Source organism: Blennius ocellaris (genome assembly GCF_963422515.1).
Source record: "Blennius ocellaris genome assembly, chromosome: 19".
NCBI classification, from domain to species: Eukaryota; Metazoa; Chordata; class Actinopteri; order Blenniiformes; family Blenniidae; genus Blennius; species Blennius ocellaris.
The window spans coordinates 16,562,305-16,585,515 of NC_137668.1; the positions used below are offsets into that span (position 1 = coordinate 16,562,305).

The 23,211-nt window shown below is 43.6% G+C and overlaps 1 protein-coding gene across 1 annotated transcript; it reads right to left on the bottom strand.

The window, feature by feature from the left end:
- Positions 1–3,514: 3,514 nt before the first annotated feature.
- On the bottom strand, positions 3,515–10,910 carry shha (sonic hedgehog signaling molecule a; the record flags this gene model as incomplete). The annotated part of the gene is made up of 3 exons (XM_080514917.1): positions 3,515–4,200; positions 6,390–6,651; positions 10,611–10,910. 3 exons carry the CDS (start codon positions 10,908–10,910, stop codon positions 3,515–3,517), a joined length of 1,248 nt encoding a protein of 415 aa, XP_080371043.1.
- Positions 10,911–23,211: the final 12,301 nt, after the last annotated feature.

The window sequence follows — 23,211 nt, forward strand, 5'->3', positions numbered from 1 at the left end:
TACATGTTAAGTTTATATTGAAACACCTGTAGTTAGATTAAAATGACTGAACTGGAGGCATTTCAATGTGAAATTATGCATTAAATAAAAAAAAACCTTAATGAACCTTTTGATCCTCTCTTGATTCTCTCATTTGAAGCCTGAACTGGTCGATAATGATGGAGTAAAACAGAATAATTGTCCAAATCAGATTAAGACTAATGTGTTTCCTTGCAGGGTTGTAACCGCTCAGTTAACTAAATTGCTGCAAGTGCTTGTTCTCTGTGGATTTAGTGTTAAAATGAACCAGTTGCAATGGCGAGGGTTTTTATAAAGGATGAAGCTGATGCTTTAAACCATTTTATGCTAAAAGCAGCTGTGGAATCCAAATTGAATAAAATCATACATATGCAGTGAGCTCAATGCGTCATTTTAAGATTTATTCCAAGATAATCTGCTTAGCGTTGGTTAAGTCAAAAATTGCAACGCAAAGGTGCATCCGTGTGTCGAGATGCATCCAGACTTTCCATTTCCCTCCAGCCTGGCCTGCTGCAGGGTGAAAGCAGCCCGGAGGAAGAGTGGCTCGTTGCCGTTTGCAGAACTCTCTTGGAAACCGCCGAGTTTTGTTTTCCAGAATGCCAGACGGTTCCGTGTTTGCAAATGTCAACATTTGTGAAAGCCGTTGTTGAGCTCCAGCAGACTGAGGGCCCCCAGAGGGATTAGAGGAGGCTCTGTTTACCTGCTCCGAGGAATGCTGCCCTGCGCCGACGCTTTTGTATCTGACAGGGACCCAAGGTCACAAGCGCCGGGAGAGATGGGCCGCTTTGTCCCTCCCTCAAGTTTCCACCTCACAATATCAACAACAAAACACAATGTGGGAGACCGAAATGGAATTCCTGCTCGTGTTGCAACAGTGCTGAGAAAACTCGGGTTCAATGGGCCTTTTCTACCTGTGATAAGTCCCGAGTGAGGGATGGCTTTAATAGAATACGTTTCACAACACAAAGCCAAACAATATTAGTTCATACTCTGAATGAGCTCTCAACATTAAAGCTGTGCAGTGGTTAGCACTCACCGTATAGTGAGACATCTTTGGTTTGATTCCTTTTGACTGGAATCGGCTCTTGTGGCAACTAATTATAGGATAGGATGGATGAACGGATTTATTTATTTTCACAACTGTAAAGAGCGATCACCGCTTTCTTCCAAAAGTTGAATTTGCTTTAATGTCAAGTGAAGGTCCGTTTTAGACAAATATTAAGACTTACACTTCTTACTTTACTTATCATAATTTTGACCTCAGGTTTAAAGAACGGGGGAAAAAATGATCTTGTGAAAAACCTTGTGAAATGCTTTATTGTTTATATATTTTAAGGCTAAAATTATAAAAGAAAACTTCAAAAAGGCTTGAAATGTATTTTTTGACGCGTCATAAATCTTTTTTTATTATTATTTATTGTATATTTCACTGAAATCCAGTCCTGTAAAACATTGAACTCTGTTTTGCGATGCACCTGTAAAGTCCGGACTTGCAGTACCAGCGTCTCGCCACACGGTGGAGCACGCGCACCGCGCAAGAAGCTGATGGCGCAATCAACGCGACAAAGACGTTGAAGCCCGGTAATACCGCAAAGCTCTCCTCCACAAGCCGGAGGAGGAAGCTCGGCATTAGGTGCGACATGCGGAGAATAAGTCTCTATGAAAATACTGGAGGATTATGGTGATTTGTCGGGGCTGAGGAGGCTGTGATTCGGCCTGCTGGGACCACAAAGTCTGCCTTTATCTGAGGAGGAGGCCTGTCAGTCACTGATGGAGCAATCTGACCTCCAGAGAGAGAGACAGAGGGAGAGAGAGGCCAACAAACACACTCCTGTTTAATTTGTCTGCAGGTTAGGAGTTATTTGCGGAGGGCAGACCTCGTTAAATCTGACATGGGCTCTCAACATTTCGCAAGCATGCAAAAGGTTAGTTCAAAGCGCAATATTCCCCAAATAGGAGGCATATTGTTGACTCGCTCACCCGCCCTCCCCTCAGCGGGATCTGTTAATTCAATTACCGCGTAAAAAAACAGTTGTTTGGGGTTACATTTCCTTCTGCGATGTGATCCAAAGGATCAAATTAGGCTCGTGTGAAAGTAAACGGAGCACAAAAAGTAAGGAAAAGCTTCTCCTTTAACTTCAGCTGCACTGCTCATCCCACAAATGCATGCTCAATGACATATTTCCCCCATTTCTTGTGCTATGTTTAATCAGAATGTATGTGGACAGTGGCTATAACGTGGCTCCATCTTCTTTTCTTTCTTTTTTTTTGAGGGGGTGGGGGGTTACCGTGCAGCTCGTTTAACAAAGACATGTAACAACTGCAAGTTTGAAGAGTTTTCTTTATCTCATTTTGTAATAAACATATAAATAATAAACTCTAGACATTTTTGACACATCGCCCTGTTATGAAAGTTAACTGGTATGGTCTGGCTATAGAGACTATCCAAACTGTGCATGTGCCGCAGGTCATTTCTATAAAACTATTTCCCTATTACAAAATATGAAAAGAAAAATAACATTTTAGTACATTTACAGGAGTTACTTATTAATTTATTTAACGAAAACTGTTTCAGTACTACTTTACTGTTACTGAATTGTCAGGATCTGCATTTAATATGTTTTTCTCAAAAGAAAACAGGAAAAAATAGAAACACAAAGACACAAAAAAAAAATAACCAACAAGCAGAGAATGCAGACACGAGGCAGAATATCTGTCCCTCTCCGACAACTTAAAACAACAGTTTACAAAATAATAAAATTCTTAATAAACCAAAGCAGTACAAGATTTTTCCAATACTTTCCCAACTACTGTATTTAAATTAAAATATATTCTCATATCTTACACTATTTCAAATAACGAAATGTGATTCGGTAGCGATCTGTCAAAATCTAATTTACAATTCTGTGTATAAAAATATAATTTATGGAACCCCACGAAGTTTGTTCTCCCCAAAATATAACAGTCAGTTGCACATTTATGCACATATGAACATTACAACCTGTCAAAGTTAGCTCCGTTCTACATGATCTTCTTTCTCTTTGCGATATTATTTTTTAAAATGTTTTTCCTTTTTTTTTTACACTTTTTTCTTCGTTGTTTCTTTTTTTTTCTTCTTTTTTTGCATTTGAGACATACAAAAATAGATTATGCACAATTTGCTGCTCACACCGTTTCATAATCCATTAATGTGACAGCAATAAGAGTTCACATGAGAATAAATTATTCAAAAAGAAACTTTTTTTAAGGCTCCATTCATTCTTTGAAAGGGGGAGGGGGGGGGGGGGGGCTGGGGACACATCATGGAAAAAGTCACTCAAATAAATATCCCAACTCCGCTGCGGGCCTTTGTCACGTTTGTCTTTCTGTTCGGTTTTTTTTTTCTTTTCTTTTTTTTTCATTTAATTATTATTATTATTATTATTTAATCTTTTCTTTTAATCTACTGAATAGTTCATGTGTCCTACATTTCAGTTCTGTTCCCGGAGCAGAGCTTTCAACTCGGGGATACTGACATCCCCAGTGGATGCATCGAGTGGCTGTCCAAGAGCCATGTCCCCAGTTGATACAGGATTTGGGAATACCAGTGCACGCCGTCGTTTTGCGCACCGACGTGAGGCTCGGACCGGAACAACAACGAGGACACCCAGTGGGCGAGCCTGACGGGTGCCAGGGCCCAGTGCGCCAGGTCGTGGTCCTCGATCACTGCGTAACAGGACGCGAGGACCTGGTCCACCACCACGGTCCCCTGCACGGTCACCGGCGCAAAGGAGCCCTCGTGCGTCTGCGTGTAAATCCGTTTTACGCTCACGGGAAAGAGTCGACTTCTCTCGGGATCGAACACGAACACTTTCTGGCCGGCTCGCACTTGGCTGGCGAACACGGCGGACATCCTCTCCTCCGCCTGCGTGGAGTTCCCGTGGCCCACGAAGAGCAGATGCGCCGCGGTGAGGCGGATCTTCTGGCCCGAGTCGGTCTCGATCACGTAGAAGAGCCTCGTGGTGGTCGAGTCCTGGTCCAGGAACATGATGAACTCGGTGTACGTCGGGTTTCCCTCGTCGTCCGCCGCCAGGACCTTGTCCCCGGCCCGGAGGTCTCTCACCGCCTTCCTGGATCCGTCCCGGAGGGTGACCGTGGAGGAACCCGGGAAGCAGCCGCCGGACTTTGCTGCCACTGAATTTTCTGTTAAAATATAAAAAAAAAAAGTTTGTTTTTTTTACATCAAACTTTGATCATCTACCACAACTATGCTTTTACATCCCTTCCTGAAAGAGACCCATGAAACATTCAAGCCTTTTGAACTTTTTTCAGCACTTTTTGGGGACTTTTCAAACAATATCACAGGTGCTTTGAGACAATGGTTTCATTCACAATCCCTCCCCTGTTTGTATGTTTTCCTGCCTCCACACATCTTGGTGGGCCATATGCATTTTGCATAATGATGCCTTGTCGGGATTCTTCATGCCAGATGCGTATTGGCTCGGCCCACGTTGTCTGAGACGACAGAAGAAGAAAAACAAAACTGAAAGCCTTGGCTCATCTATTCTTAATTAAAAAACCCAATAAAGAGGCAGGCATTGTTATTCTAAATCGGCTTGTGGATCGAGCTACTCTCGGTAAAGAACACTTACGCCTTTCCCAGCTACTCTTCCCCATATTTACTCAGGTGCAGAAACCTCTATGTGACAATTCACACAAATAGGCGACTCACAACTACTATTTACCCAGTGGAGCCACTTTTCCAAGCCTCTCGAGTTGTAGATTTGAATTTAAATGAGGGCCCGGACTCTTAAATGCTTTCTGTTGTGCAACATCAATGTGCCCCCCTGTCTACCACCTCTCCCTGCTTTGTTGTCAGTCTTGATGACAATAATTTTGGCCTTGGTGGAGCTCTTCACATACCAGTCTCTAGGATCACACTGTCCTGCACACACACACACACACACACACACACACACACACACACACACACACACACACACACACACACACACACAGGAGGGGGGGGGGGGGGGGGGGTGGGGGGTGGTTCCTACACAGAATTTGGGGGCTTTTAATCTTCTTTTAAGATTCTCGAGCATGAAATAAGGTGACAACTGAAAACCAGATTTACCCCGACCAATTCAACATTGTTCCGCCAAATCCTTTTGGTAAAGTCGCATGACCCCCAATGACACGTCGGCCAAGCCCATACTGTGATCTCAAAACGTGTGTGTTGAATGATAAATAAGGGATTTATCAATAAAGTCTGTGAGCTCAGGGGGAGAAAAAAAGCGCCATGGTTCATCAATCAGTGCGAAAAAAAAAAAATAAACAAAAAAATTCTAAGCGCAAAAAAGGTGTCCTGCAGAGAAGGCCTGGGCGGGTTGTTTTAGCCCCACAGAGGGTCTTAGAAATAGTAATTCAACCTTATTGCTGAAACAAATTAAGTGAAGAAACATAAAGGTCTGAAACGAATCCTTTCTTCACCGTTTCCTCACATAAAGATGATATAAAAACGCCCTCTAATTCCAAACGATAAATCTCACCTAAGTGCGATTATTTTCATTTCCGCGACGGAAAAGAAAAAAAAAGCCAGAGAACTAAACGATTTTTGCTTTTCTAGGTCACTCCGTGCAGCAGCCTTGTGATTGTGGTCGTGGTTCCCACCAGGAGACAGTGTGGGGCGATGTAAGATCAAGAAATACGCTGCATGGGAAATGTTCATAACGCCACAGGCTGAGAGGCGCCCATACATCATTCATACAAATATCTATTCCCAACTTACCAGCACAGTTTTGTCCAAATAAATGGTTGTACTGGAACACGTGGTTTGGTTTAGTATTACAGATGCATTTGTATGATTCATCAGCATAATTTCGATGATGTTTATGATCAAAATGCGCAATGAGATATATTGATATGCGCAGTAGATGACACTTTATTGGGATTTTGGTGCCACACGTGTCTTCTTTGAGCCTTTATTGCGTCTGATTGGCTGTTGCTCAGGTTGCCTTGGACACACGTGTCAACGAATGGAAAGTGTCTTGGGATTAATAATACCTTGAGTTGACTACATTAAATATTAATGTATTCCTTTCACACACAGCTGATGGTTCCATTGTGTTGGCTGAAACTTTTTCTTTCTTTCTTTCTTTCTTTCTTTCTTTCCTTCTTTCTTTCTTTCTTTCTTTCTTTCTTTCTTTCTTTCTTTCTTTCTTTCTTTCTTTCTTTCTTTCTTTCTTTCTTTCTTTCTTTCAGAAGATAAACTCTCTTCTCTGGGCTGCCACTGCAGTGAGAAACTAATCTCCCTGATGGGAAAACGCGGTTTTTTCCCTCCAGTGCGCATGACAGATCCGAAGTGGGTGACAGTGGACATGTGGGAGCCGTACCTGCTTTCACGGAGCAATGGATGTGGGCTTTGGATTCGTAATAAACCCAGTCGAATCCGGCTTCCACCGCCAGCCTGGACAGGGTGCCGTATTTGCTCTTGTCTCGATCCGAGGTGGTGATGTCCACCGCTCTGCCCTCATAATGAAGCGACTCCTCGAAGTGGTGTCCGTCCTCGTCCCAGCCCTCGGTGACCCGCAGCTTAACCCCGGGCCACTGGTTCATCACCGAGATGGCCAGCGAGTTCAACTTGTCTTTACATCTCTGCAGGGAGAAGAAACAGATCAATGAAACACCTGAATCGTGTCAGATTGGATCACAGCGCGTAATAAAAAAAGGGGGGGGGGGTTGGATAACTCTCACCAAGGGCAAGCAGATACTCTCCAACAGTGTTAGATCACATGCATCTGTTTCCCCCCCCATAAACACACCACAGCAGATCCCTTGTGCGCATCCATGCCTGATGCAATTATATAATAATAATAATAATAATAATAATAATAGTGGATAAATGGATTCAGTGAGGCCTCGCCCACACCTCCACTCCCCCTGATTCCTCCCAGCTGGGGTGAAACCCTGAAAGTGAACTGCAGCACTGATTCTCAATGTGAGCTTGCATTTCTCAGTGTGAGCAGCAGCGTCAGAGGGCACATCTCGGATAAGAAAGCTGCCGATGAAATATTGATAAGGCACTGCATTCGCTTCACTGGCCTATAACATATGGGGCTTTGGTCTTGGAAAGGTGCGAGCAGCGTCCCTTTCTATCGAAAAGTGTCGCGTTGAAACGGCATTAACGCATTATAAATTCATGAGCTTTTATATATTAGGCGGCGAAATGAGCGCGCCATTTGTTGGCTGGCAACTTGTCTGTTTTCTTTAAATAAATAATTGATATGCAGATGATATGAAGATGATCTTCAAGAGCAGCTGCCTTCCTTAAGATATCTGGAGTTTGTCCCATAAATGAGTCGTCGCACCCCAACCTCTGCGCTCTCAAAGAAGATGCTTGGCCTTCTCCAAGACAACTATTCTCGACAGCGAACCAATATGTCAAATAAAACATCACAAAGAGTCTTTTCACCCCAACGGCAGAGGGAAACTTTCATTATTCTTCTCCTGCAAAGTCCTGAAAACGTGACATGCCTCCTTAAGTGGAGGTGTTTTTGGCTGCTGACTGACAGACTTGTGAAATATTCCGTTGACTGTTCGGGGGGCACAGAGGAGCGTCTATGTGTGACCCACTGTCCTTTTCCCTTCTGGACAGCCAGGGGTCTTAAAGTAAGAATGTTCACACAGAGCCACAGAAAGTTTCACATATATCAGCCTCTGTTTTATGAGGATATCACACTTGTAGAATGTGTTGAATGAAAAACCCGGCTGAAAAAAAAGGCCTTCACCATACTGAGTGGGATTGTCAGAGTCAAGAGCCGTAAAGCTTAACCTATTTATTAATTCATTAGGTCGTGTGCCGCAAATCAAGCCAAATTCTGCTCAGCCACCATGAAGCCCAGCAGGGTGCCTTGGTCCGGGCGCTTTGTGCTGGGGGTAAAGTTGTTCAACAGCCTGCCTCTTAATCTTTTCACAAATGATTTGGTTAGAGGAAACACTTATCAGCTACCTGTCAGTGCAAACAAGCCGCCAGCGCATGTCTTTTCCGACTCGTTTGCAGTGTGGGAAGAGACTGCGCGCTCTTAACACGACTACACTGCAAAAAAAAGAAGAAAAAAAAAGAAGAAAAATCTACGTTGAAATCACTTTAATCTGACACTACATCTTAAGTTTCTTTTTTCTTTCAGCCAAACAACAGCGTTTGACATCGCGCCTGGCACAGTTCCATGTGCGTATATAAAAAAAGATAACCTAAGTATTTTTCTAATGAACTGATCACGATCTTGTCGAAAGAAAAACCTAATTGACACCATATTCTGCTTCATTACTCTGTTGAATTTTCCTAAAACAAGTCAAAGTTCACTCAATCCAAATAGGATTTGTGAGATTTACTAATCCCATTGCTTCACAGGAACCTATATTTTCAGGCTAATCACATTTTATGACTCAACATCAAGCTAGAATTTGTGGATTAGATGGTGAAAGTGATGCTCCCGTTGAACTCAGGCCCCATTACTCCAGGACACTAACCGTAAATGTCTGTAAAACGCATCTGCTGGCAACTTTCCTGGGAGTGAGCTGTGACTTAATAGTAAGGAAATAGGTGCTTGCTCAAGCGCTCTTTCGAATATACACGCTTGGCTAGAATTCAGGGAATTGATTGTTGAATTGATTTATTGCACATATCTGACAAATTTGCTTCAGGCACGTGCCTTGTTTCACGTACGATGACAGCATTAGTTTTTAAAAACACAAGATCACGGGAGGAGTCCAATTAGCTCGTGCGTAAAAGTCCGTGCGTAAAAACCACCTGGCACAAAGTTCAGATCCTCCGTCAGGACTATTGGAAGAGCGTAAAGACCGTGTGATAAGCCTTGTGTCTCCTGCAGCTACACTCATTCTCTTCTTCCAGCTTTATTCTGATTGAGTTACATTGTCATGCATACTTATATGGCCTCCTGCTGACCAGAGCTCAAATTGTGTTTCAGACGCCATGAACGGTGTCTAAAAGCCTTTTCGTCTACATTTCATACTCCAGTTTGATTGAAGCTGTTCCTGTAAACGCTGCTGAATGAAAACCGGCTCATGCACCATCAACAAAAAAAATAAATCTTGTTAAATCCAGTACATCCCCGACAGTGCCAAAACCAGACCACCAAGTTGGACAACCACGGACAAACCGCCCAATCATATTTTGTCAAAATATCTCATATTTCGTTTGTACGTGTGGATTTAAAAACTACAAGCACACGCGTTTATCAAGCAGGTGAGACATTTTAGTCAGGTTTAAACCTTTCATTAAGTAATCTTTCCTCCCCCCTTTCTCTCCCTGAAAACTATTAGAAGCTGAATCAATCCGTTTCTTTCTCATGTGTGATTGGAACCTCCTCGAGCGTCCAGGGGAGTTCCCTGAACCCACACTTTGGGAATCACACCCGCACACAGCTGTAATCTCATGATCCCAGCGTATGAGAACCTATAGGTGTATGACAGATGAGATGTGGGGAGGGCTAAGAGGGGACGCCGAGACCGCACGCACAGTGAATATTTCATCGGAGCTCGTGCTCCTGCATGGTGCGAGGCACGGGTTCAGGGACTCCGGCGCGCGCCTGGCTTCATCGCCGACAGCACCACCACCACCACCGACATTTTATTATTACTGAGCCAATATCACCCAAGCGTTTTCAATAATTCACAAGCATCTGAGTGCTAAAAGTCATGCTGAAGAGACGTGGCATGCTGCAGCCTGGAGTGAAATCAAGTCATCTCACCGATGTATTGCGAGTCTCATCTTATCTGCACAGACTGAGCTGCAAGACTTGACAACTGCCGGGCTTCGGGAGGATGGAGTATTTTAAGAAAGATGTCATCCTTATTGCAAGAGCACGTAAAAGGCACAATAAGCACCCCGTGCGTCTCTTTCCCCTCACTGACCGTGTCTCACCCAATGTATGAAGTCCTGGTAGTGTTGGAAACACTCCTAAAGAAATGTTGCTGCGTTCACGCACAGATGCACACCACGCGAAAGGGCTAATTTACAGCAGCCTGTGCAGGAAAATGTCTGAATGAGCCACGCCATGCTTGACTAAGCCCGGCTGTTTGAAGCGGTGCGCATCCCCAGCTTCCAGTGAGGGCTGGAATAAAGAAATGCGCTTAAACAAGCTGCGATGTAAAGCTCAAATAGGCAACAAATGCTGCAAGTCTTTACAAAATGCAATATTTTAAGAATGTGTGCCCCTAAGACAACAAATACGACCGCGTTCAGATACAAATATAGATATGAGGAGAGGGGCACATTAATATTTTAAATATACTGTCACAATCATGAAGGCCGAGTGTCCTGACTGTCCGCCTGCACATCACTTCTCCAGCTGGATTTCTATATTCGCCTCGAGACTGCAGCCTTTGGAAACTCCCATGCCGGTGCATAAAACGCATCTGCTTTTACAGTGAAGTTAAAAGGCTCAGTGTGAAGAGTTCAGCAGCGGGTAAAAGAGACTTCACTTAAGGTGCGCAATCAGTCTGACAAGGAGGTTGTTGCAGTGCGCAGTGATGGTGCGTTAGAAGGAGGGGGGGGGGGGGGGGGAAAGAAAAAGGTTATTCTATCTCCTTACCTGAGTCATTAACCTGTCGGCACCGGTGTTCTCCTCATCCTTGAATATGATGTCTGTGTTATAATTGGGAGTCAGTTCTTTAAATCGCTCAGAGTTTCTTGTGATCTTGCCTTCGTATCTGCCGCTTGCCCCGAGGGTCTTCTCCGCCACGTTGGGGATGAACTGCTTGTACGCAAGAGGTGTCAGCTTCTTAGGGTGTCTTCTCCTGCCGTAGCCCCTGCCCGGTCCGCATCCCATCCCAGAGGACACCAAGCACAAGCAGATGAGACCGACAAAAACGATTTTGGTCCAGAGCAGCATTTTTTTCTCTCTCTTGTCCTTTAAGATCTCAAAACGAGTCACCGCTGCTATCTCAGCCGTCTGCCTCTCCCGGCTCTCGCAGTGTCCTTGTCTCCTCTTCCACTTCGCCTTCGCTTGGTCTCTATACCGTGGCAGGTGCGGAAACGAACGCCTCAGACAAACGGTAATAACGGGGCACACCAAAGGAGGGTGTTCCCCCCCTCCCCTCAAAAAAAAAAAAGTAGTGAGGGAATTAAAAGCCACGGGATCTCTAGTCGAGCTGCAGCCGCTTGTGTGAGGCGACCGCTTTTACTGCTTTGTATTATAGCACCGATCTATAGCAGGGGAGGGACTTGATTGGCTCGCCTAGACAAACCCTCCTGATGTTATCCCACAAAAAAATCTTAAAAGATTTCTTCCACCTGAGGGTCAGCCCGTGTTGCGAGGAGGAGGGGCTGTTCCATGGGAAAACATCAATTATAAACCGTCTTTTTCACCCTCCCGTTTGCCTGCTTTCACGGGAAAGGAAGCGCAGACAGCGCAACTTACACAGTGCTGAGAGGTAGTGTAGTCAGGTGAAGTGATTTCAACGTGCGTGTGTGTGTGTGTGTGTGTGTGTGTGTGTGTGTGTGTGTGTGTGTGGTAATTGAAGTAAGTCTGGCAGAACTTTCCGCACATGAAGCGTCTCCCAAGAGAATCAGGCTGCGTCTGGACGCACACTGCGCACATCTGGATTGGATGATTTTTTAAATTTTTTGTTTGCTGTGATATCTGCTCAACTAAAACAAAAAAATACATTTACTGAATAAAGTGTTGGTTGTTGGGGGAAATTAATAGGCTAATTCACTGATTGACATCATATCCCAACTTTTCAACACAAGAAAGCTCATTTGGAGACGTTCTGTGCCATTTAGATGCTCCTTAAGGTAAGCTTCTTGAGTTTCAACACATTCAAGCAAAATTAGATCTTTCCATTTTGTTTATGTTTTCTACAACCAAATTATAGAAATAATCAATCAATCAATGAAAAAAAAAACGTGACCATCGTTGTGTTGCGCGCAGCCAATTTGTTTGTAAAAAGACGCACCTCGTTCAGGAAACGATTTGGTTGTTTAATTTGTCATACATTTCCATTATTGCTGCAATATGACTCAGGGTTGATTCATTAAGCAGGAGTGTGTGAACAGACTTGCAGTACAGTGGTACTATCGACTCACCTAAAGCGTTAATTTTAATTGAACTGGCATAAATAGTGCGTAAAAATGTGCTGGTCAAGACTGGAGTGGGCCAAGAATAAACTATATGACCTCCCTTAGTTTACCGAAGTCTATACTGATTGATGATAACAAGAATAAGACCAATACAATAGTGGTTTTGTGTTATACTTTCAATTTAAATACAGATGATGAGAGATTGCCTGGCAAAGAAATGGACCAATCTGCCTCTATTCACCACTGATGTTACGACTGAGATAGTTATTAATCATTTGTTAATAATATAATTAGATCTAGTGAAGTGTTTGTGTCGAAGCTGCATATCAAAAGTAAAAACATTCAACATGTTTACAATTGGATATTTTCTTAGCTTCAGAGAGAATCTTTTGTGCAATGACAAAGAGTAATTACAGGAAGAGGGGTTGTTTTGGGGCAACTTAAGCTCTCATCACACCAACAGCATGGCACAGGTGCTCTGAAGTGAGGACAGATATGCCAGCCTTTGGTGTGGCTTCAGTCTCATTAAACCCCACTCTGGCTGACCTCCAGTGTGGCGTTGTTCACTTTGTGCCAAGCATCCAGAGCGGGTGAGACGACCTGCCGCTCACTGAGACTGCGAGCATCAACTCTCAGCCAAAAGATGACTTGTGCACTTGGCATGCTGCAGTAAAGCAAGACAGTCATCTTCCACATGATGGCTTCGGGTCTACAAATCAATGATATCTCTGGGTTTTTTGTTGTTGCTTTTTTTACTTGTGGACCTTTTTTGAGATGTCTTCTTTGGGCACATTTCAGCAGCTGCTTCCAGAAGGTTGCTGTTCAAACACTGAGCTGACAGAAGTTGTGGCACCCTGAGGGACACCAGAGGCAGAGTTTGGCCCCAAGTCAGAGTGTTGGTTCAGGTGTCACTGCTCTGAGTTAAAGGCTGGCATGCCACACCGACGCTTCAAACCCACAAAGAAAGGAAGGGGAGGTTTTCAGTCTTCATGATGGAAATCGGAAGAAGCAGTTGTAATAGTAGTAGTAATAATGATAATGATGAAATAATAATAATTGAGTGCGAGAGGTATACTGTAAATAACACAAGTGGTAAAACTAAATGCCAAGTGAAATGATTAATGTAGGCTTTGCAGTGAACTATGCAGACCGGAGAGCAAGGCGTGCTGATGGGTATGAACATGAGTTTCCTTCTCAGAGTTAATCAACCATTTCTCAGCCAAACCTGCGGCAAATATTATATGCAAACACTCCACACTGTTTGGTCTGGGCCTATTTCAGTGCCAGATGGGTGGAGATTGTAACTAAAATTGAGAATAAACCACAACACACTGTTTATACAATTCAAGTATATCAGATCATTTTGGTGTGAGCGTTTAACTGATTAACTATCTTGACAATGAGCACAAAGAAAAGCAATACCACAGATTCAAACAAAGAAAAATGGACATACTATACTGCTTTGCCAATGAAGGCAAAACAGCAAAGCGGAGGCTACATTTATGAAATAATTCTGGAGGGATTGGGGGCATTACACAATTCATATTAAGAAGCCTGTTGCATGTGATGGCTAATCCAGCATAAGGCGTGAAAACGGCCAGTGATTCATCATTTTCCGGTTCTTTCTGAGGTCCCGACAAACCCCGTGCCCCCTCACCCTCCGACGAAATGCACAGACTTCACATGCACTTGTGTAACCTTTCAACCGCTCTTGTATGCCTTCACCTGCTTTCTTGAAAATGCCCGCTCTTCAGCTTGACATTCAAAGGAATTAGGAGTTATGCTTGGAATCAGACTCAACCCACACCCATGTTTGATTTCTTGTGCCACAGTCTCGATCGAGCACAAGCGAGATGCAACTAGAAGTGGTTGAGTGGAGTTTAACCAGCGTAAGTCCCCCCAATTACTGCTTTAAAGCCTCCTCCTGTCTGAATGTTTTGTAACATTGTTAGACGGATTAGGACTACAGAATAATCACGCACAAACATATAAGTAGTGTCAGGCTTTCCGTGTTGTTTTCCTTTGCTGCAAATAGGGTTTCCTTTCAAACAGCCGAACAGAAAGCCGGCCCTACCACAACTCTTTGTGGTTTTCTCCTCGCAGGTGGGGTCCGCATTCAAGCCTTTATCCTGTTTTGAACTTTTGACAAACAGTTAATAGCACAGACATGTTGTCGACGATCCCACGAACATGTGGACTCTTTTGTCAGATCAATAGGGTTTGAATGACCTTCTTCTCAATGGTTTATCTAAGCTGCACGCATCGAGCATTATGTGGAAGGAAACAGTCCGAATTCAGCGGAACAGATTCAGGCGGCCTGACGCTAATCTGTCAACTACAATGGAAATTTCACAATACAGTATCTAGAATCACAGCCCTCAGCGTGCCCCGGAGTCTGTAAAGGCATTTTATTTGCACTCTCAGGCCGCTCCCAATACTTAAACATTAAACGCCGAGGCGAGACAGGCAAAACCACTTTGAACTGCGGGGCAGGGTGAACTCGGTGGGAGGGGAAGGAGGCGAGTGAGTGGAGAGCAGGGGGCTCGTGTTCCTGCGATATCCACCAGGTGAGTCAGCTGGCTGTCGTGAAGTGCAACACCATAACAAACTTAGGCAATGGTGACAGAAGAAGGAGGGGTGTGAAGGCTCTGGCATATTTCATGTGTCGGTGTACCTGACTGTTTCTGATGAGATACTGTCAATAATTACATTTAAGTTCCACATATTTCAGTAATTCATAAAAGTGTTATTAGGTTCTTCTCATTGGACCCTTTATCAACGTTATATATGTGTTTAGAGACTGGTGTCTGAATATGAACCTTGATTTCTTTTGAGCTCAAATGTAGCCTGAACTCCTCAGTGAGGATATTTTCAGTGATATAAAAAGTAGACAGAAAACCAACATCAACAACCCTTCAGTTGTCAGGGACTCTTTAATATTATGATTATTTTCATTGTAGAACTTAGGTTGTTTTATTTTTGTTGACTTACAGCACTTTCACATCTGTGATAAACATGAACCCCAATGTTAGACTAAAGTGAGTTACCCTAACTTACAATAAGTAATATAACGGACTGGAAGGAACTCGCAAGAAGCATTCCAATCCTAGTTCTGTGTTGTAGTTCAGGGGCATCTCAAAGGTTGACTGCATCACACCAGTCATTTCCAATCTTCTCTCAAAGGCAGCAGAGAAATGCATCCGTCATTGCAGATTTTACAAGAATGGCAAAGTCAACATGGTTGTATGTGTCCATGGTAGTGTAGTGCTTTGAATTCTTTCCTTACAATAGCAATACTCTCGGTTCAAATGCGGACTTGGGGCCATTATGTGTGGGGTTTGCATATTCTCCCTGAGCGTGCATGGGTTTACACCAGTGCTCCAGCTTCCTCCCGAAGATATGCTTGTTAGGGGAGTTGGTCACTTTAAATCATCTATTGTGACGTGTGAAGGTGTGTGATTGTCTCTGTTTTAGCCATACAAGGGGATCAGCTTCCCGGTGAGTGTGTACAATGCATATGGCTTCATGTTAGAAAAGATCAAGCTCTTTATTGACTTTGATTACATTTTTAGTGAGAGTTAGTGACATCACTGTATGGTCTCCCAGCACTCTAAACCTATAGCAGCTTCATTGAAAATAGTCCACTGGGACCTGAACCTGCTCTAAATGTAAGCATAAATAAACAGAAGTCTTAACTCTACCCTGGTGGGCTTTAGATGTTTAGAAGGTGGATCGGTGTGTAATACCTGTTTAGGTACCTTTTTATTTAATATCAAATGTCATCACAATAGTGGATGATCCCTATTCTTATTTTTGTTAAAGCACAATGTCTTCTATGTTGTCATTAAAACCTCCTGAGTTTATGAAGACAAACAATCAGGAATGTGTGGGTCAACAAGTTGTCGCTTATCTGAGCATGAAAATGTTTCTTTCTGGAAAGGCTATTTAGTTGGTGACTTCACAAGAGACTGATTAAACTGGTACTGTTATTTTTGCTTCAGAGGCTGAAATATTCCAATTTTTAGTGCTTGGGATGAGTCACGCTCCAAAAGTGCTGCAGACGAAACTGCTTGTATCATAACTGTAGCATCTGTTGGTCTGCCTGGTGTTACACGGAGATCACTCTCTTTAAGCTTTTGAAAAAAAACAACCTCATTTTCATGAATTATGTTGCAGCCCTCCAAAGAAACTGATCTGTGGTTGAGTGACTCAAAAGTGGAGAAAATGTCTCGTACAGAAACATGGTTTATTTATTTGTATCTATTGGCAGCAGTTACATTTCATTGCTGGAAGATGTTTATATGAAGCATCCAACCATCCATCCATCCATCTATCCTCCTTCTGCACAGCTTTATCCCGCTCAGGGGAGCAGGTGAGTTTCAGCGACACCTTTTTTGGGGTCGCTGCAGTGAATCCAGTGAACTGCTTGTTGAAATTGTCCTAGATGAGGCAATAGTCACATTTAACACTGTAAAATTGTGTGACGGAATGACAACAATCGAAAAAAAAACCCAACAACAACAAAAAAACCCACTGACATGTATGTAACAGAAACGCAGCTTCACCTCCTGGAGATGAGATTCAACATGAACTCTTCCGCACTGGCTTTCATTAAAGTCAGGACAGTGATTCTATCTCTATAATGAGCCCTGAGTACTAGGAGTGTGTGCCATTTCACCCCAGGCCACAAACACAATGGTAATAACTCCCTCCTGACTGATATGAGGAATGGGAACATAACAGACAGTAACAAAGCTGTTCACACCCCTTCAGCAGGCTACTACACTACCCCTGCCAACCACAGTAACCATTATGATGTCTGATAGTGAAGGAAGGTACACGCAGGGCTTCCGCATCTCAATCGAGTCTTTTTCATATGTCCTGATGAAACAACCCAACGTTTATTTGTCAAGTTGATGTGATCACATGCACGTTTTTCCTCCAGAAAGCGGAATTCTGTTTTCACCTGTAGCAGAGATAGTTAAAGATTTCCTCTTCAATCATACAAATTTCATGTCAATTTCCTATCACAATTGATCTAAAAGGGAAAGTGGCAGCGTGCTCCCTGCGGTTTACGTTAAATCAATGCTTATAGCAATCATTTCCACAAAAAGCAGTATCCTCTGTGCTTTGTATGCTCACTCAGATTTTACTAATCCAGGAAATTGCTGCCACACACCACAGTTATTGCCTGGAAGGAACGAGGAAGCTCGCATCTTATCGTGAGTGGTGACTGCAGATGGACAGAATATATTCTCGAGTCAAATACTGTGGCTCCCACTGATGCTTTAGGGAGTGATGCAGATTAAAAGTTGAATCATACAAATTGTACGTCTTTTGATCTAACATGCAGGTTGTATCTTTGGATACATTGCAGAAGGTATCAAATATCCACATCCAGATATTCAAACTTGTACACCAGAGTTAAAAAAACAAGAGTTAATTGGACAGTGTAGTAATATTTTATAGTTATCTAGTTGAAAGAGAAAAAAATGTTTTTAACCAATTTCACCTTCAGCAAAAAGCAAAGATACATATCCATCTCACTTTCTATTAACTTTTGTGGGACTGTCTCTGAAAATGGTGCATCTTATTGAGCTGTAATCCAAATAGACAAGGATTATTTAAAAAAGCACACGTACCCTGTCTACACACTGCAGAATCAATTCATGTGATCAGACAGTCGGAGTGAATCCTGCAGACAAGCAGAAACCCCCCCCCCCCCCCCCCGTCAAAACATGTCAGCGTGTGCAAACTGACAAACACATGGCTGCCTCCGAAATGGGCAACTTTGACTCGTATGCGAAGATGCGTGTGCGAGGATCATGTGCATGTGAGGAGTGTTGCACTGGGATCCACATCCCCGCAGGAGTTAATGAGGCGAGTGACTGACGGAGCAGCCTGCTTGTGTCAACAGAGTATGGAGGCAGTCTGGTTTGGGAGCCGAGTGTCTGAGGGAGCCCAGGTGAGGAGAGGGAGAGAGAGAGAGAGAGAGAGAGAGAGAGAGAGAGAGAGAGAGAGAGAGAGAGAGAGAGAGAGAGAGAGAGTCGGCGTTGATGGGAAATGTCAAACGGCGCTCTGAAGGACGAGTCTGATAAGCAGCCAGCCTGCACTGCACCTCTCGCTCCCACCGCGGTGATGACCCCTGACACCCCGAATAACACGATGCTCCTTGAAGCTGTTTGTTTCTTGTTTTGTTAAACAGGGTAAAGCTCTCTGAGAAACATCAGTTGAATCATGGGAGGACCGCATCGCTTTATGGCAGCTTGGAAAAAAAAAAGAAAAAGAAAGACTGACAAACAAATCAGCTGCTGGGATCTCATAACTGTTTTTATGATTTGTTTAGTTGGTGTGGTTGTGTGGGGCTGTAGGTAAACTGTCTTACAAGGTGGAGGCTTGTGAGAAAGGTAGAGCAGACTATGGGGCTTGCATTTAAATACCCTTTGAGGTCTGATCAGTAAACGTACTAGAAAATGAATTAAAGCAGAAATGCATAGATGGCAGTTTGATTACTATGGTGTATTTCTGTCAGAATTATAGAACACAATAGGATCTGTCTATCTGATCTGTACAGCTCCATGTCGTGGTGGTTTGGGCTTTAATGGTCCAACATAAAATCATTCATCGATCTCGTTTACAGTTTTATCTAATTCAGGGTCGCAGGTCGCTGCAGCAGATCTCCGCTAACTGGGTGAAGGCAGCTTGTACCTTGGACGGGTCACCAGGGTGACGGGACAGACAACGCACAGTCACATTCACATCTTCAGGCAATTTATAGTCCCCAGTTAACTTCAAATGTTCAAACTGGAAAAAAAAAAAAAACAACACATAAAACAACCCTGTGCACACAAAGAACAGAAAAGCCCCCGAGCCTTAACTCAAACTGGATACAGTCTCATTATGAGGCGAGAGTGCTAACCACTGCACCACTGCGCTGCCTCCATGGTATCGTGACATGTGAAATTACGTAATTCGTGTCCTAATCCACATTTGTTGATTCCCAAGCTGCTCCACCTGGATTCATAAAGTCTGAAGTCTGCTCCTGCCTCTCATGAAGTCTACATACAGCTCACCAAACCCAGACTAATCCCCCCTGCCACTGCAAATATAAAACCCAAAGGACTAAATACGTTTCAAAAGGACAAATGAGAAGCACAAACATTACTTCAGATGGGATATATAGAGGAGAAGGGGGTGCAGGGGCCTGTCTGAACACATCCCACACACCATATTTCTCTGTTATCACACAGAAGTAGGACCTTTTTGGTGGTTCTGAATGTTGGTTTATTCTCTAAAATGATACAGTTGAAGGGCTCATGAGTATTTGCGTTTAGCTGCGGTGTATCTCAACATATCCCCAACTTCCTGTCTGCAGGTGGGAAACTCCTCATCCTTTATCTTTACTGCCTCGGAGAGTGGCTGGCCTGTCAGGAGGAAGGAGGAGTTTACGGTGTGAGCACTCTTTCGACTACGCCACTGCAGGGTGGAGGGTTTATAAAGGGCTTAGATCACAGGTGAGGGGATCACAGAGCAGACAGCACAGGTGTTTGAGGAGTGTACCGAAGGCAGTTTTAGTGCCATGTACGTATGAGCATAAAATCACATCGTACATTATCTTTTCGCTTTGCGAGGACGTGTTCCACCCGCGGATCAAAAGCACAGGAAATAAAACCGGCTCGCACTGGAGGGGATGGCTGATCTTTGCAGCAGAGCCAATCTCACAGAGATTATCTCGCTCAAGGCTCTCACTATTTAATAGTAGCACAAATTGATTATTGTTTAGCACTGCTCAAATTGATGTTTATGCTTTGTTCTCGCAGGAAAGGTGTTTTCCCACCTTAGATCTCCCTTTGATTCTTAAATAACTCCACCTCACACCATTTCCCATATGAAGCCTCTGTGTCACAACCGTATAGTAGAATATGTTTCACTATGTCAGTAAATTTATGTGGATGTTTTCCTCAGTTTAGATCCCCGTCTTATCCTCCATAATCTCACCAAACTATCAGAGGCCGGCCTCGACCGCAGGAGGCTTTGGGAAGGTCGTGGCCGGTGTGAGACTTCACCACATCCTCCACTTGCGTAGTTTTCTGAAAACTGACAGGAAAGTGTGCAAAAACTCACCCACTCGCTACATTGTCAAGAAAGCTGCCAACCAGACTGGAGCTCAGAGCTCAAAAATGTGTTGAGTATGCTCTCCTAAATGCTTTTTTTTTCTTCTTCTTTAAAATACAATATCGTCGGAGACATTATCATTTAAATAAATCAAGGCATGTTAAGTTTTTAAGTCACGACAACTTATTTGGCCGTAATTTTGCAGAGGGTCATATAAAATGGAAAAAAAAAAGAAAGAAAGAAAAAAATGACTAGAAATGAGCAAATAAAATAAGAAAAAACTCCATCCAGACTAGTATTAGGTGTGTCCATCAGTCTTGTCCATGTCAGCGGCTGGTTGCAAGTGTCAGGGTTAAAAACAATGTGCAGTATGACGCTCAGCAGGCCGACGTGGGCCGATCAGACGTATCTTGAACCCGCTAAGATACGTGTTCTTTGATAGGGCAACAAGGGGCGAGTTCTTCTTTTATCAGATTGTTCTGTAAGACAACAGTAGAGCATGTTTTGCATATGAAATGTTTGGTCAATATCATTTCTATAATCAAGAGCTGTTTTTGTTTCAAAGAAGGAAATTATTTCGCACAAATTATGAGCTGAAAGTATAAATACACAGGGTCATAAAAGTAATAAAAGAAACGTAATAAAATTAAAACACGAAAAATAACATATTCGGTGGTAGAAAGCTTTCACTTGGCAGTGGTGAATAATAATAATGCGACCATCGTCTCTGTCTCACTTCCAAAGAGCCGCATTTTTCATTGAAAAGACATTTAAAGCACCAATATAAAGGGAGAAAGTGAATCACATTGAAGGTAATGGAGGCAGATCAATCTCGGAAGAAGTTTGCATAAAATCATCTTCTGATTGTCCTGCCATTGTTGAAAAGGTGGTTGTTAACAGACTTTTACTGAGTCGCCCGCCGCAGCGCTTAAAGCACTTAAAGAGCTGTGAGTGCATCAAAGAAAAAATACGGGAGTGAAAAAGGAGAATGTGAATAACTTTAATGAGGGTATGATCAGTGTGCAGCCAGTGTTCTTGTCGTACTGAGAGTGAGGGGAAGCTGGCAACCCTATAATATGGACTTCTCCATCTGCTGCATGCCATAATTTCCTCCCATCAGAGCACCTTACGCCACTTCTGCTCTAATAAATCCCCACGTTAGATAAAAGGGAGACAGAAAGACTAAAAGAGCTCAAAAGACACCGAAACCATAATGGATTAAAGGAAAATATGAGCGGAACAATAAGAATACAGAACAAATTGATTTTTTTTTTTGTTTTTTAACAAATTGCTATATAGAGCAATTTCATTCAAAAGCCTGTTTATGTCTTATTGTATCTTCAATGTGAATTTTCCACAGTTAATTCACAGTTTCTCACAGTGAACTCTTGTTTTTCCTCATGAATGTGGAGGATCAGCCTGTGAGAGGATCAACAGATGATTTGGGGGCCAATAGGGGGCACTGGGGGCCTAATCCACAAGTCTGGGAGCAAGCAAAATGCCTTTCTTTTTCACGTCCCCTCCGTCATGCTGCACCGACTTTAAACAGGTGCTCTGTAACAGATGAGAACTTCGCTGCTCTTAACTCATTCGCATAGATTAATGTAGGTTAAATCGGCCGCGTGCAATCAATCTCGTGTGCTCGGTGAGACCGCGGACACGACCGCTGCTGTCTGAACCATCATCAGCGAGTCAGTGAGGGTCTAATCAGGGCTTGATTGGCACCCTGGGTAGAAACGGCCTGTAAATCAGTCAGATGTGAAGTGCTGCTTCAAGGGCTCAGTCAGCCCTCTGAGAGCAGAGATGCCTCTGTTGTTCATCAGTCAGGTTCCACATGCGTTCAATATTGCTCATTTTGTGGGTTTGAGCAACATTTTCTTCGAAACGCTTCCCATCCTCAATTTGTATTCACCCTCTTCCACAACTTTAAAGTTCTCCCACTAATTATAATTCTTTTCGCTTCTGCAACATATTGACTGTTGAATTGAATTATGATAAAGCACATTGTTTTCACCAATTACCCTGCACAGAGAGACTGACCTGCTCTCCTATTCTACCTCCCAAGCCGCGGTTACCAATGGAAACAGTGCAAGGCTAACATTTACCCTCAGCCTTTTGTGTGATGTATTGCAGTAAGAAAAAAAAAAACGATGAACAAAGCGCAGTGGCGTTACTGTGTGTGTGTGTGGGTGTGTGTGTGTGTGAGAGAGAGAGAGAGAGAGAGACACACACACACACATACACACACACACACAGAGCCAGGCGAAGCTCTGCAGAGTCTGAACTTTCCCAACTAATGTACCTTGTGAGTCTGCCGGTGACAAAGATAAATTAGTCAAAGAAAGAGCGGGGGACGCTTCAACAGCAACCGACCCTCCGACACCAATTAGCAGATTGATTATGCGCCTGAGAGAAGCGGACGCTTGTCAATCAGCGGCACACAAGGGGAGCAACAGGAAGGAGCTGGTGTGGATGTACCTGGAATGTTAAAGGAACAAGAGGCTGCTCCAGGGGATCCATACAGAGGCACTGATCCATAGGACTGTGTAGCGCTCAACACTGACAGCCTGAACCAGCAAAGGTGCAAATACCACTATGCTACATGGAAGGCCGAATACCTTCACAAGGCTGCAAACTCAAATACCAGTATGACTGGAGGCGCACAGGTCTGTTGTGGTGGCTGCTTGTGCACGCAGCTTCCTGTTCTATGAGATCTGAGTGGATTACTGCAAGCCATAATGTCTGGGTAGCGTGTGCGTCTGCATGCAGGAGGCTGTTTGCTCCAGCACATAAATGTATGCATTCCTGTTTCTGTTAATGTGCCCAGCACAGGCTTACACGTCCCCACCGTATCCATCAACTCCCGAGAGGCTGGGCAGCGCTGTCCTCTGCATGGTGACACTCCTGTTTGGCTTCATTTAAGCAAGGACACGCCAGCAAGGGCACGAGGTAAATAAACGCCAGTCGCTAAATTTAGTGCCACCTGACAGATACAA